General features: G+C 40.3%; 1 protein-coding gene across 1 annotated transcript; it reads right to left on the bottom strand.

Moving 5' to 3' along the window:
* Positions 1 to 2,778: 2,778 nt before the first annotated feature.
* cygb2 (cytoglobin 2) lies at positions 2,779 to 13,776 on the bottom strand. Its single transcript, XM_061275576.1, has 3 exons — positions 12,963 to 13,776; positions 8,173 to 8,404; positions 2,779 to 6,837 (listed from the first exon to the last, which is right to left on the bottom strand). The coding sequence occupies exons 1-3, from the start codon at positions 13,151 to 13,153 to the stop codon at positions 6,673 to 6,675; spliced, it is 588 nt and encodes a 195-aa protein (XP_061131560.1). The 5' UTR covers positions 13,154 to 13,776; the 3' UTR covers positions 2,779 to 6,672.
* Positions 13,777 to 14,440: the final 664 nt, after the last annotated feature.

Below are 14,440 nucleotides of genomic sequence, written 5' to 3'. Positions count from 1 at the left end.
ATTTATTTGTTAAACAAATTTTGGGAGTCACCATCAATAGTCGTTGCTACTATTGTCCCGTGAAGTATCCGCCGTGGCTTAGTACAAAAGTACAATTCTCCAGTAAACTGGATTAACGTGAAAGGGAAGAGAAAGGACTCACGTTTTGACTCGGTTGATGAAATGCTGACGCAGTACGAGAGCCAAAGTTGAGAGAACCATGATAGTGGTGCACATGGTGCCGACAGCCCACCGCAGTCTGGCCAATGAGTGACAGAAGATGAAGCATCCGTAGCAAAGGCAACCTTACCCAACATGCACAAATGGAGTCCAGGCGTTGGCTCTGTCTCTAACTGACCCTGCCCGTCTGTCTGGATCAGCAATGGTGTGGGATTAGTCAATCCCAGATTAGACAAGGTGACAACAGCCTTCATTCGGTTACGGTACACAGTTAATCTATGTCGGGATAAGTGTTTCATTTCACCTAGACCCAGTATGGACACACTCAGCTGCAAATGAAACACCATGTCTCATTGTGCTCAATTTATATGTGGTCAGTGAGCAAGACATGGATTTTGAAAATCCTGAGATGACATTCCTCTCAACGACGTGTGTGACTCTGCCGTCAGCACTCATGTCATTAAACCTCTGGCGCGTGGACAGCACACAGATGGAAGTTCACACAAGTGGTTGTCGGGAATGTCAAGTTGCAGCGATGTGGCTGTGCATGTAATCTTCCGCTCTGAGATATATACGCTCACACGCACCTAATTGGTCATTTTGGCAGGCTGCTTCTGCAGTGTTGACGGCGAGAGTGGCATGGAATATTGCCATTGCTTACAAACCAGAGGGTTGTGCTCTCCGACACTTCCAAAATGCTCACAGCGATGTTAGTATTCTGGTGTGGATTTTGAAATGCAGTTCATATAAAACAATATTCACTTCCAAACACCACTGGTCACTTTTTATTGCAACCCTACATCATTTGCACAGCTGTCTTTGTTCAGCACTACCGCACGAATGAGATCGTTACATGTGATTATAGCGTCGACCTTCAGCTTTCATTCAGGTGGTTTTATATGATGACATCTGTAATTTTGAAACAGCCACAACTACATGTGAAGTATCTCTTTCTATAGGGGGATGAGTGTATATTTGCTTTCAATGGTTGCCAGAAGTCAGGAGCCATTGGACTTGTAATTCTGAGTTTCCCTTTTGAGCCTCAGAAGATGGTATGGATACCATCATTTTGCGACATGAGTCAGCACATTCATCACCAAACCACCGAGTTACACTTACACTTATAAAGAGTAAGGATTTGTGTATGTTGCACATGCAATGCAAATACAGTATTGCATGCAAAACACCAAAACCACACCATGTCAAATTCCGTGCACCTTATCAAAACTAACAGTTTGCTAATGCTAATCTGTGCATTCAAAAAACCTCAATAGGGCGCAATCTTACTTTCTTTTGACTTATAATAGTTTGATTGTTTCTGGTTGTGGCTTGACACAAAATAAGCGCAGTTAACATACACATTTTTTTAAAAATGGGCAGCTAACAAAAGATATTTAATTTCGCAGTTGGGGGTTGGATAGGCGCTCCAGGGACTGTGTCTATATAAACAATTAACAAGATAATTTTCCTTAATGTGCTCCCTTTAACGAGATTCCAAAGCAGAGGTCATTGTTAATGGAGTGTTTCATCAAGGCTTCAGCTTTGCTGGGACAGAATAGAATCAGTGAAATAAAAAAAAAAATTGTTGACAAAGTCCGTTTTTACAGCTGAGTCACTGTCTCACATCTCAAAAGTGACACCCAAATTCTACTCTGGTGTGAATACCTTCATGTTTTTGTCGCATCGTTTGGGCATCAATCTCACGGTATGAGATACCCCGTTAGCAGAGCGCTCCTGAAATTACAAAATCAGGTGATGGGAAATATGTTGCCATGGGAACAGTTTAGCGTATGGTTATGCGGCACGCCTGATGGAAGCCTATATTGATAAATTGCTCTATTTTCTGGCTGCTGCGTTATCGTTTACCAGCCTCACCTCTTTATATGACTCCATCAAGCCATCCATTTTCTATGCTGCTTATCCTCATTAGGTTTGAGGTTGTGCTGATGCCTATCCCTCGTGATCTTCTGTGAGAGGCGGGGTACATTCTGGGTTAGTCAACAGCCAATCGTTGGGCAAATATATAAAAACAGCCATTCAATCGTGCCACCCTCTTCATACAGCTCCAATGAGACAAAGCAAAAACTAAATCTAATGTCCCTAAAGGACGTTAATTTCTATACATAATATATTAATGAGCAATACAGAATGTTTATAAAAGAATATTCCATTGCTCGAAATCGTGGCGCCACAACTTCTAACAAACACCGACATACAGTTTTGTTAGGCACTTGCATGTAAAAAAAACAAAATCAATTTCTAAAATGCCTCAGGGTATGTGAGGCCAATGATTAAAGGATGAAAAATATATCCTCCTTGCATGAACCTCCCACTGGTCCTGTCGCTTGCAGCATCAAGCGACAAACAGGCAATCATCAAACATTAATTAAGAATATTTATACTTCTTTTTATTTAATATAACTAAAACATAATATTTCTCCCCGAACAACCAGCTTTATCATTGTGTCTATAAATATACTGTAAAAGCGAGTAATTCATGTACTTCATTGTTAAACGACATCGCAAGAAGTTAAGGTCAAAATATACAAGAAAATCTGCAGTGTGATTTTTTGTTTTCCGAGCTCGAAAGAGGACAGAGATAGATGTTCAAGTGCATTTTATTAACTGTTTTCATGTTCGTCACGTCTACAGAGGTACAAGTTTGTGGCAAGGTGTGCAAACATGCTTGAAATACGACAAAGCCACTGCACTTGCTCCCACCAACAACATAGTATACGATTACATGATGATATATTATTCAGATATGTCAGGCCATCTTCAGAGATATACTTAGAAAAATATAATTAAGTCTGCACTTTTAATAACTGATCGAAAAATTTCACAACAAAACAGATAAGAGCACACGTGTGTATGTATATATACGTATGTGTGTGTGTGTGTGTGTGTGTGTGTGTGTGTGTGTGTGTGTGTGTGTGCACATGTCAGCTAATTTAATGCACAATCACAAGTATGTGTGTGTGAAGGAATGTGTGCATCTTGTATGTGTTTGTGTGTGTAAATAGAATGATGAAAAAGTGATGCAAATTGAATGTCACAAAACCTGTAGGTCGGCAAGAGCAGGAAGCCACAGTGCGTTTGTATACGATTTTTATATGATTTTTTTGCCATGCAGATGACAACTACACTATTACTATTCAACCATGGAATCCAGTCATAAACTGACGGATCATTTATCATCGGCAGTCGTTAGGTTTTATAGCCTCTCGCTAAAACTTGGAAATGACTTGGGTCTTCAAGAAGAACACATCTGCTGATCTTGTGAGGATGAACGTTAAATCTTCCTAAATCACAAACATTTTAAGTGACATCAACCAGCATTACTAATTCTGAAGGTCCAGATTAGATTAACGCGACGGCACAGAAAGACTGAGATCTAATTGGACAAAAAAAAAAACAAGACAAAAGGAAAATAAGATGTAAAATGTCAATTTCAATTTCATTGGGCAAGTTGTGAATTTTCATATGTTGTAGATTTTCACATGAATGAAAACAGGGTCAGAACCAAAATTAAAGGTCAGTTCTTTCTTTTAATCTTCCAAGTCATTATTGGAGCCAAACTAATTGCAATCTTTGTAATTGATTGGAAGGGACGCTTATAAAAGATTTATCAGTGAATGACAGCATACGGCATTCGTAAAAGTGTTTTAGCGCTCAGGGAGAATAATCATTACCGAGGCAATGGGATGTAACGTTAAGTAGATGAATGAGCAGATGAGGAGGAGCGGAGACTCATTGCCTCCTTGTAAACGCCAGATGATGATGCCAACAAAGGTCGAATAGAAGAAACAGGACATCAGTGAAGCAGATGCAAGCTCAAGATTGGATCAAATGTCCATCCTAAACAGATTTGCAGTGTATGCTTGGGAATTTAATTGACGGATGGGGACTTGAAATTGTCATCATTTCGAGAGGTTACATGAGTGGGTCATGGGAGTTTTGTAATTTGATCAAGACCGAGAAATGGCATTTCTTTGCTGTAGCTTTACTAGAAAACCTGACTGAATTCTTGTCAGCACTCTGCTCTCTGTTTCCGAGACCTCCGGAAGAGTCTTTAAAGCCTTTAATGGAGCCTTTAATGTGTTATATCTATCTGCTTGTCTAAACTAAGTGACAGGCTTGTAAATATTAGCAAAGGAGAGGACCGTCCTTGAAACGTGCACATACGTGGCTGCTGATCGTGCCCACCTGCGGACATTTTCCATTTATCTCATTGTCATTGTGTTTATGTGACATGAGTGAATCCAATGTAAAGCCCGAAAAAACAAAAAACGAGTGAACAGCCCTCTTTGGTGCCGAAACGGATTCATGTGGAAGTGAATTGGGAAAGCAGAAGAGTACATGTACACTTGCACACGGTTCACTTATACAAACGACAGAGTTCAAGCAAGATATTTAGAGCGCACAATGTGTTGATGAAGAGCGAAAGAGGAGCTCGGCCCCGTTAAATTTGAGGATTACAGGACAGAAAGAGTAAAAAGCAAATAACAGTCAGCAGTTCCATGGTCCCAAAGTTAGGGCTTCAACATTTGACATTTGACCCTATTCTAAATCCTTCCCTGTCTAAACATATTTGACATTACTTTCAAATATCATATAATAAGCATGTGTGACTTGGGGATGCATCTCTTGTGATAACATGACTGAATTTTCACAGATAATTTTTTTTTTTTGCTGCATTTATAGACATTTGGATTAAAGAAATGACAACATTAACCACTATTCCTAAATTACTGTACACAGACAGCCAAGGCAAGGCAGAATTTCAACGCATGCTTTGTTGTATGAGTTGGATCAGCTGCAAATGTTAATAAAGCACATAACATTAGAGCTTAGTTTAATTTTTGATATTTAAAAAAAACATTTACATTAATAAAACATGTTCCCCAAGTGTGTTCTGTAGATTATTTCTTTGTCACAATTATGCTTTTTTTTCACCACTGGAATGCCTGTTTATTTTCATTTGTAAGGAACATGCAATTTTGGAATAAATAATTATTTTTCGATGTCACACAGCCTATTCTGCTGGTGTCTTTGGTGTCTACTGGAAGAATTTGCATGGCAGGCAACTTCAAGTTGATTTTCAGCAAAAGAAAGTTGCTGAATAATTTGGAGTGAGCCCAGCTACAAAGAATCTCTAAACTGATGGCCAAGTTTGATTATGATGCAGCCCAAGGTTCTATGTCTTGAGACTGCATGTCGTTAACCTACAGGCGCACATTGTAAAACTTTTTGATGGAGGTACATCTTCATCACTGGATCTATGAGGCTGTCATCATTGAGTGCAGCTTCACTGCAGAGAGATACAGATGGCAACTGGTGGCAATCCCTTTGGGAGTAGAGAAAATGTAAGAGCCTGCCAATAGTCCTGACCTCATCTCAGTTGAACAGTTTTGGAATTATCTTGAGTGTGCTATTCGTGCTAGAGTGACCAAACGCAAACTACCAGTTGGCTGACGGCTCCTGGTTGAGCAGTGAAACTGGAGCAGCGGTGGCTGTGTTTGATTCGTGCACACACTACTGAGGCTATTTCTTCTTATAATAATACTAAGTAACAAAAAAAAAAAAAAGGTCCTGTTTATTCCTTGGCACTGATTAGGCTACAATAAACCAAAATGTGGGAAGTCAACAGCAACAGAAGACTAAGCTGTATTCCATAGGCAGTGATGCATTTTTAACAGTAACATTTTTTTCTTTATTTTTTTTCAACAGTAGAAACGTTTTTGGCAGAACAAATCATTGTTAATGTCTTATGTTGTTCTTGTTCTCAAATCAATACGATGCGTCATTTTTTCCGGCTGGCATTATATATAGCTTTGTACGTGTGTATTATTTGACCTTTTATGTACAATCAATAGTTTGTCTTGTGAATAAATTTGCTCGCTGACCAGAGGGATAAATTATTTCAGAGAATAAAATGAGCACCATGCTTTTTGAAAGGAAAAATGAATCTCCAGTAAATCTCTAGAAAGGTTAGCGACCCGCAAGTAGTCTTAGAGATAATGAGAATGACCCGAGATTGCATTTTTTAACTGTCTACAGAAACATTTTGTCTCGGAGAAAAGTGCTTGACATGTCTGAGAGCAAAGAGGAAATTATACAGGCAAGAAACTGGGAAATTACTTATGCTTTTCTTGTGGGGTTGGCAACAATTGACAGTTGACTTGATAATTACTATCAGCCATGGGGGTCTAAAAGCACATATCCAACCATCACTGACTTGAGCTAAATTGTCATTAGTGTTTGCAGATGTTGGCCAGCCTACTTTAATAGGGGTTATCCAGGATATGTAGTCAACAAAATCCCGGCAATAAAGCCCCAACTCCAAAATGTTGCAAAAATACAGAGAGCAATTGAGCAAATGGAGTTATCATCATCATCATCTACCTTCTGCGAAACCTTGCTTGCAAAACTTGCAAAGTAAACACTGTGGAACAACATGTCATTCTCTGTTTTCATTTTTTTGAGTCCACCGCACAGCTCTACACTGACCCTTCACACAGCCGAGCTGGAGACCTGGAGCCAGCCCGCATCTGTGTAGGCTCCAGTCACGTGCCAGTACACGGCACCGAAGAGTTTGGTCCACACCAACTGCACTTCTGCCGTGAAGGATTCCGGAAAGTCTTCAGACAGCACCTCCAGCATCACCCCACTCAATATCTGCAATATATGACGTGTGTTAAAAAAAAAAGTTCTACGGGTGGCATCACGAATAATATATTCCAACTCTAAACAACGTTTTGCCCTCAAAGTCGAACACACCTTCCCAGTCTTCCCTGCAATGCCTTCATACATCCCTAGGAAGATTCTTCCTTTTCTGACACACCATTTACAAACGTAGATAAGATAATAAAAATAATAATAATAAAATAATTTTAAAAAAATATGGCTAAAATATGAGCAAAAGTGAGATGGAAAGTGAATCAAATGAATCTGTCACGATAATAAGGTCATTAAGTAAGGTAGGAGTAGAGCTGAGGGGGACGTCAGCCCAATTCACTGCTGCAAAAAAGTGGGCGAGACAGGTGAGAATTGAAAATGTTCACAATGATGAAACATGAAAGAACAGAGTGGATGAGGATCACAAAGGGAATGAGAGTCTCACGGTAGAGAGGACAAAAAAACTGAAGTAAAGACGTGGGCCATATGTGCACCAAGGGACATGAAATACACTGTATGATGTAATACACTCATGCAACAAAAGTAGAAAATAGATTCTTCTTACTGGTCATTAGAAAAAAAGAAATAGAGAATAAATGCATATCTCACGTACAAGTGCATGCTCTTGCTGTATGATCAGAAAGTCTGAAAGCCATTTCTAATGCCATATTCCATATAGTATTCAGATGGGAAGAGTTATGCTGGCATATATATATCCATTTTTTTTTTCAGTCAGTTATGTATTTTCTATGGTTAAACTGGAATATGATTACATTTCATACATGCAGAATGTAGATGGAAAAAAGAATTCAATGCTGAAGTTTTTCTTTAATTAATTCACCGTAGCCAATCGGATGCCAGTGGCTTGAATGGTGCTAATGTGCTCTCTGTGCAGCTGCATTTAAGAGGATGACATTGAAAAGACATGAAGAGAGGAAGTGTCTTCCATCATATGAAGAGAGATGTGTGGTTGATTTTCTGATGGCTAATTATGCAACTTTATGGGTATTTTGCTTGGTAGTTTGTCTGATTTGTCTTCCTAGCAATCAACAAGTAATGGGCACAAGTTGGGTCTAATTTCCTTCATGCCTTATACTTGATCACGAATTTGATTTTTGCATTTTAGAGCAATCACGAAGGACTCGTTATTTTAATAGCTTGACTCATATTTAACAAACACAGTCTTAATCACGAATTAGCCATCCTTAGGCTAGTGGGGGACACATAGAACATATTACTGTTAAAAAAATGACTTGAAATTTAACAACGTCATTATAATAATGTTTGCTCAGCAAAGAGATGTTGTAAAAGTGCAACAGATGAGCTTATTCCTACCTTAAAATATATTGGTTCCACCTTGTGTTTGATAGCATGAGCCTTCCCCACCAGGGCCAACACTGATGACACCTTCTCCGGGTCATTTAGGTTCTCCACCACAGTATTGATGGCATTCATCACCCTGCGAGCATGTTGTCGAAGCTGGCTACTTCGCTCCATCTCTTCGGGGTCCTCCATGTCCTGGAACTGGCTAAAATACTGTTTGGCAGATGGGAAGTTGACAAAGAACCTGGGGAAAATTGTTCAACACAAAACTATGTCATTTGCTTTACTCATGTGAAAATTAAGATGGTCTGTCTATCTTTTTGGTTACCCACATAGTTTGGATTAAAAGCATTTAGACTTGGGGATGACTTCAGTTCTGTTTGGCAGCTTATTCCACTGTCATGCAGCATAACACCTAAATGCTGATTCACCATGTTTTCTTTGACCCTATCTGTATATATCTACTACCTTAAATTACAGCGCCACTTTTTTTTCAAACGCAATCCAAATCTGGATTGAGATAGATTTAACTCCTGAGTTGAGAGCTGTGCGCTAAAGTACGTTAGCATGGCTACATTTGGCTATTTAAACGGAACATCACTTAATAGTTTCATCAAGCTGCTGAAGACACATTAACCCACTTAGACAAAACTACAGTATACAATCGAACCTAATTAAATTGAGAATGTCAATTTAGCTAAAGTAAAATTCGACTTCATTGACGGGTTAGGATCCAAATAATATGGCATTTAAATGCATAGTGTGGCATAATCCTTAAGTGGAATGTGGAAAGTGGAGAATTTGTAGTGCGTCACCAATACAAGTGCTCAGCATATTGCGGATCTTACGAGTCTTTGAGAGTTTAGATGTATCCAACTAATTGAATCTTACGGCCAAATGCTAATGTGTAAATGATTCAGGCATTTAATTTTCCTCAATAAAGTTTCAAAATGGCCACATAATTATGTAAAATGTTTACAGGAGCTTTAACATCACCAGTTTTCACACTATTAACTTACTACTTTGACCTCATTTAAATCTTGTCATTGCTCATGCTGGCCAAAATTGGGGATACAATTATTTCCCTGTTAGAGTTTGGCCCTGGGCAATTCTGATAAACTGCATCTAACCGTCACCGGTTCTGTCATGCCAGGCCAAGAAACACTTTTGCTCGCCTATAGCATTTTTATCTTGGCTTGACCAGCTGTCACGCTACAGACAGACTTTTTCCTGGGTGACAGGAAAGCCTTTGCTCTGTTTGGACTGACATGAAGTTTTAATGCTATTTGGTACAATATGTAGAAAATGAACAGCTTGGAATACACTGGAACGGTAAAACCAGTGTAATAGGCATAAAATATATGAGATCAGCTACTGCTGATTGGATGGATGGATGGATGGATGGATGGATGGATGGATGGATGGATGGATGGATGGATGGATGGATGGATGGATGGATGGATGGATGGATGGATGGATGGATGGATGGATGGATGGATGGATGGATGGATGGATGGATGGATGGATGGATGGATGGATGGCATAAGCAATGAATCAATCAATGAACACTCTCCACAGACAGGTCAACAAATGATATTTCATAAAATGAATACATTTCCAAAACACATTCAAATTCATGGCCGGTCACAGGCACTTCATATTTAATGTATGTTTCATTTTTTCAATATCTTGTGTTGCCGAAGCAAACCGGGGAACATTTTGTCCGTGCGTGAGAGCTCTGAACTCATTCTTGCACCTGTGTCTGCATTCAAATGAATCCATTAAAGCTAAATGGGCACCATTAGCATAACTTGTTAATCATACTTGAATCAAACTGGGAGAGTTTTTCTGATTATTTAGACGAGGGTGAATAACCTTCAAGGATGTGTTTTTATGCATCATTGCACTATTTAAAAACTGCATGCTGTTAGAAAAGAATTCAAAAACAAACGCGCCTTACTCAGACTACCTACAATGGATTTGATAAAATGGTGATTAATTTGTATCATTCATTAAAGCTACTTTTTTTCAGAAATATTTCTTTATTTCTGGGTGCATCATATATACATGAGCCCACAGCACAACAAGAGCACATTTGCAAAAATAAATGAGTCTGGAGTGCAAGGAAGTTCATCGCAAACAAATACTGATAATGAAGTGCTCCTGGAAGTATTGGTTTGTATAGTTTTTCTTCCAAACAGTTTACACAGATGATGATAGACAAATAAATTATATACCAGAAGGTTCATGTTACAAAGAGCTGCAATTCTTTTACTATTTACATTGAGAACATATTGGGACAATTCAAATGGATAAAGTTGCCTTTTCTTAACCGTGAACGCCCCAGATGTTGGTAGATCTCTTTAACATCCCGTAGTGTGACGATGACGATCAAATTTCAGTTGTAACTCAACTGTGCTGTAGACCAAAATGCCACTTCAACAATACAACTTGAACGTGCCGTATGCACTTTTGCCTAAGGAGATCTTATTCAGTGGTGCAATTGCATTTGTACGCATTGCTGGGATCAACTGAAGCCGCTGCCACTGTCACTCTGCTCCAAGCATCCCAGCAGATGGAGCGACATCAAAGTGAAAAAAAAAATCTTCATGCCCACGCTGGCTTCTGCGCACTGATCCCGCATCATCTCGACAATAACATGTCAACCATGCGAGGCTTTGACCCCCGGGTCAGTTTCAGGTTGTTAGGCAACCGAGGAACTGTCAGTCAACTGTTGATAATTATACTCTTTGTCTATCACATGGCCTACATTGAATTTCAGCACAACTATAATTTCAAAGATTTTTTTTTTTTCTCTAAATCCCTTTCAAACAAGATTAGTAAAACTCTATAATCATTTTGTCTTTGGTGGAAACGTGATCTTTTAACAAGAAAAATACAGCACCCACTCATTGCCTCCCACCTCTCCCATACCAGCGCTGTCAAAACGGAGCTATATGCTGCCTTGCTGTACTGTTATGATGTTAGTACCTAAACACAGCTCCAATTGTATTTGTGTAATAAATGGAATTATACAGATGAATCCACCTGTTTCTTATTCAACTCAGGGGATTGACAATTTATGTCGCACCACCGCCTACTATCGACTGAAATTGATGTCAAAGTTTAGCACCCCTAACCTTAGAATGGTAATAATTCTAGCTGATCAAATGCGAGATCAAATGTGGAATCTTACTCTTTGGGAATTTTGACTTGTCACAGCAGAAATGAAGAGTTCTACAGTTGTTTAATTTCTATTGAAGCAATTGAAGAACATAGGACAATGTTATAAAACATTTTAAACCAAGTATCATCGAAAACAATCTGTATCGGGTTAAAAGTACCTGCTTCACAGATCTGTGATCTCCCTGGTGTACTTTACATTAGACGCCCATTTCAATCTCCTTATTTTAAGGCAGTAAGGCAGTTTGACTTGATTTTGACTTGCATTTTTAAGGTCAACTTAATTTATACCGTTGCTTTAAGTTGATGATAAAGAAACAGATATAAAATAGCAAATCAGCCTTCATGCAATCATTTCTACAGCATGCAATCTACTTTTCAGCTTTGAATTAATTGGTTTTAACGTTCCTCACGACTAATTAAAATTTTAAACAGAAGATGAATAACTGTCATTTTATTATCTTTTCTTAGAAGACAAAATGTGTTTAAAAGGCGTCTTTTTCTGTACAGTAAAGAATGAAAACTAGAAAGTGAAGGGAGAAGTGCCAAAACATATTTCTGTCACCCTCTGATAAGACGACACGCTGCACACATGCGCGCGCACGCACACACACACACACACACACACACACACACACACACACACACACAAACTCACAAAGTATGCTTCCTGCCCTTTTGTTCTTCCCCCTCAGGGATTCTGTCGCCCCAAACCGGGAATCAGTTTGTCTCACTCCGATCACTCCTTGGTTGCGGTTTGCTATCCATTTTAACAATCTTAGTGCGACATTGACAGTTTAGCACTGCAAAATCAAAAATTCAACCTTAAAGAAAAGGGTGTAAAAACCATGAAAATGACACTGAGATAAATTGCAATGCTCAGTACTAGGTGCCTTGGATGATTTGGCCAGAGTCCTACTGAGAGGAAGAATCTTCATTTTTAGAGTTCTCAAAACGGCATAAATATCATCTACTTTCTTTGTTTATAGCTGCAGTTAGAAGCTGGTGGTGGCTGGTCACTTCCCTAGCATGCACAGTGGTTACCATTTAATACAGACGAGTGTCCATGTGCATATGCGTTTTCCTCCCATCATGACTTCTCTTGATGCGGTACAACAGAGAACAGCAACTGCGTGACAACATCTCACTCGCTACGCCTTGAGGGCTCTATATTTGTAGACAGCGCAGCTGGATCAGGGTGGAAGGCGGTCTCCAAGTGCTCACTTTACAGATCTGTGATCCCCCTTGCTTACTTTCCATCAGCTGCCAGTTCCTTATAAATGTACTTTGCCTGCTTTAAGGTCCTGAACGGACTCCAGGAAATCATTTTCTCCTTCAGCCATGTCAAGGACTGTGCCCCGTCTTTACCTTTACGACTGCAGTTAGTGACAGACGACAAGGCATTGCAACTTGTGTTCAAAATTGTCACCGCTATAGGAACGGAACTTCATCACAGACTGACGACCACTAAAAATAAATTTACTCCACTTCTTCAACCATTTCTTACCACCCACAAACTTGCGTTTTTTGTATTTGAGCATACTAAAGTTAACAAAGTGCTCTCAAGGAATGAAATAAGTAGGCATTTTTGGAGGCTTTCACCTGTTGACTCGACTCACCTTATGAGCACTGACACCCCCACGTCGTCACAGTTCTGGTACACATGCCCCCAAGTGTCCTGGATGATCTCCCTCTCGGAATCGGACAGCGGCTCGGTGCGCTCCGGACGGTCGTCGCAATCCACCTCCCGCCTCCTCACTCCAAGGAGTTGCTCCGGTGAGGGCAGCGGGGGAGACTCCCTGCGAGACATCCTCCTGCGGCGCAGGAGCCTGGAGGCTCCAAGCAAGGCCCGTGGGAGGTAGGGAGCAAGGGAAGGGGGGAAGGTGACGGAGAGCTGAGACCCCACGGCGGGAGCTGGCAGAAGACCCAGGATGAGAAGAGGAGTGAAAGAGAAAGGGGGACACCGAGAGATGGGGTAGGAAAGGGAGGAAAGACAGTAATAATGGCCCGAAAAGAAAAAAGAAAGTGTAAAAAAAGTCCCCCAGCTGTCCTTTGTTATTCTTTCCTCCGTTTCAAAGAAACTTATTTCTCCTCTCTCTCTCTCTCTCTCTCTCTCTCTCTCTCTCTCTCTCTCTCTCTCTCTCTCTCTCTCTCTCTCTCTCTCTCTCTCTCTCTCTCTCTCTCTCTCTCTCTCTCTCTCTCTCTCTCTCTCTCTCTCTCTCTCTCTCTCTCTCTCTCTCTCTCTCTCTCTCTCTCTCTCTCTCTCTCGCTCTCTCGCCCTCTCGCTCTCTCGCTCTCTCTCTCTCTCTCGCTCTCTTGCTCTCTCTCTCACTCCCCCTCCTCTTCCTTAATACTTTTTGTCCTCTCTCAGAATGGGAGATCCTTGTCAGTGGTGCTGATGCTGCTCCATGTCATGCTTGTCTTCTGTCTGTCTCATCGTCTCACAGGCTGCATGTGTGAGGGAACCTGATGGAATGAGTGAAGGGTGGGGGAGAATAAAAGAGCGGGTCACAGCAAAAGAGAAAGTGAGCAAGTGAGCGAGTGAGTGAGAGAGAGAGAGAGAGAGAGAGAGAGAGAGAGAGAGAGAGAGAGAGAGAGAGAGAGAGAGAGAGAGAGAGAGAGCTTAAGCATCTCTCCATCTCCCTGACAAGGCAGTCATTGAAAAAACTGTAAATTAAAAAATATAATGCCAATAAAATCCTTGAAGTACATTACACAGTACAGTGATGGTTTAAACTTTTTAATAGTTCTCATTAGTGGTGCTCCAATCGATTAGGCACCAATTTTCTTTTTTCTGTGGAAAAGTATGTGATTGGCATACGACAATCAATGCTTCTCATGATCGAGCACAAAAGTGGATAACCTGCAGCTTGTTCTTTGCAGCCTACACACGGGTTAGTAGAACAGTTTCCACATCCAGTTTGTGTACGTTTTTGGACACCACTTTGTCTGCCTTCCCCCATATCACCATTTTACCAAGGAAGACTTAACACTACATGAAAATGATTTATGAGTTAGTTTGTTGTCATCCAACTTGCGAGCCATTTGGAATAAATTGAGGTGAAACAAAGTGGCAATAAAGGTCAAACATTTACCT

Source organism: Syngnathus typhle, linkage group LG3 (genome assembly GCF_033458585.1).
Source record: "Syngnathus typhle isolate RoL2023-S1 ecotype Sweden linkage group LG3, RoL_Styp_1.0, whole genome shotgun sequence".
Lineage (NCBI taxonomy): Eukaryota > Metazoa > Chordata > Actinopteri > Syngnathiformes > Syngnathidae > Syngnathus > Syngnathus typhle.
This window is presented reverse-complemented; position numbering and strand designations above follow the sequence as displayed.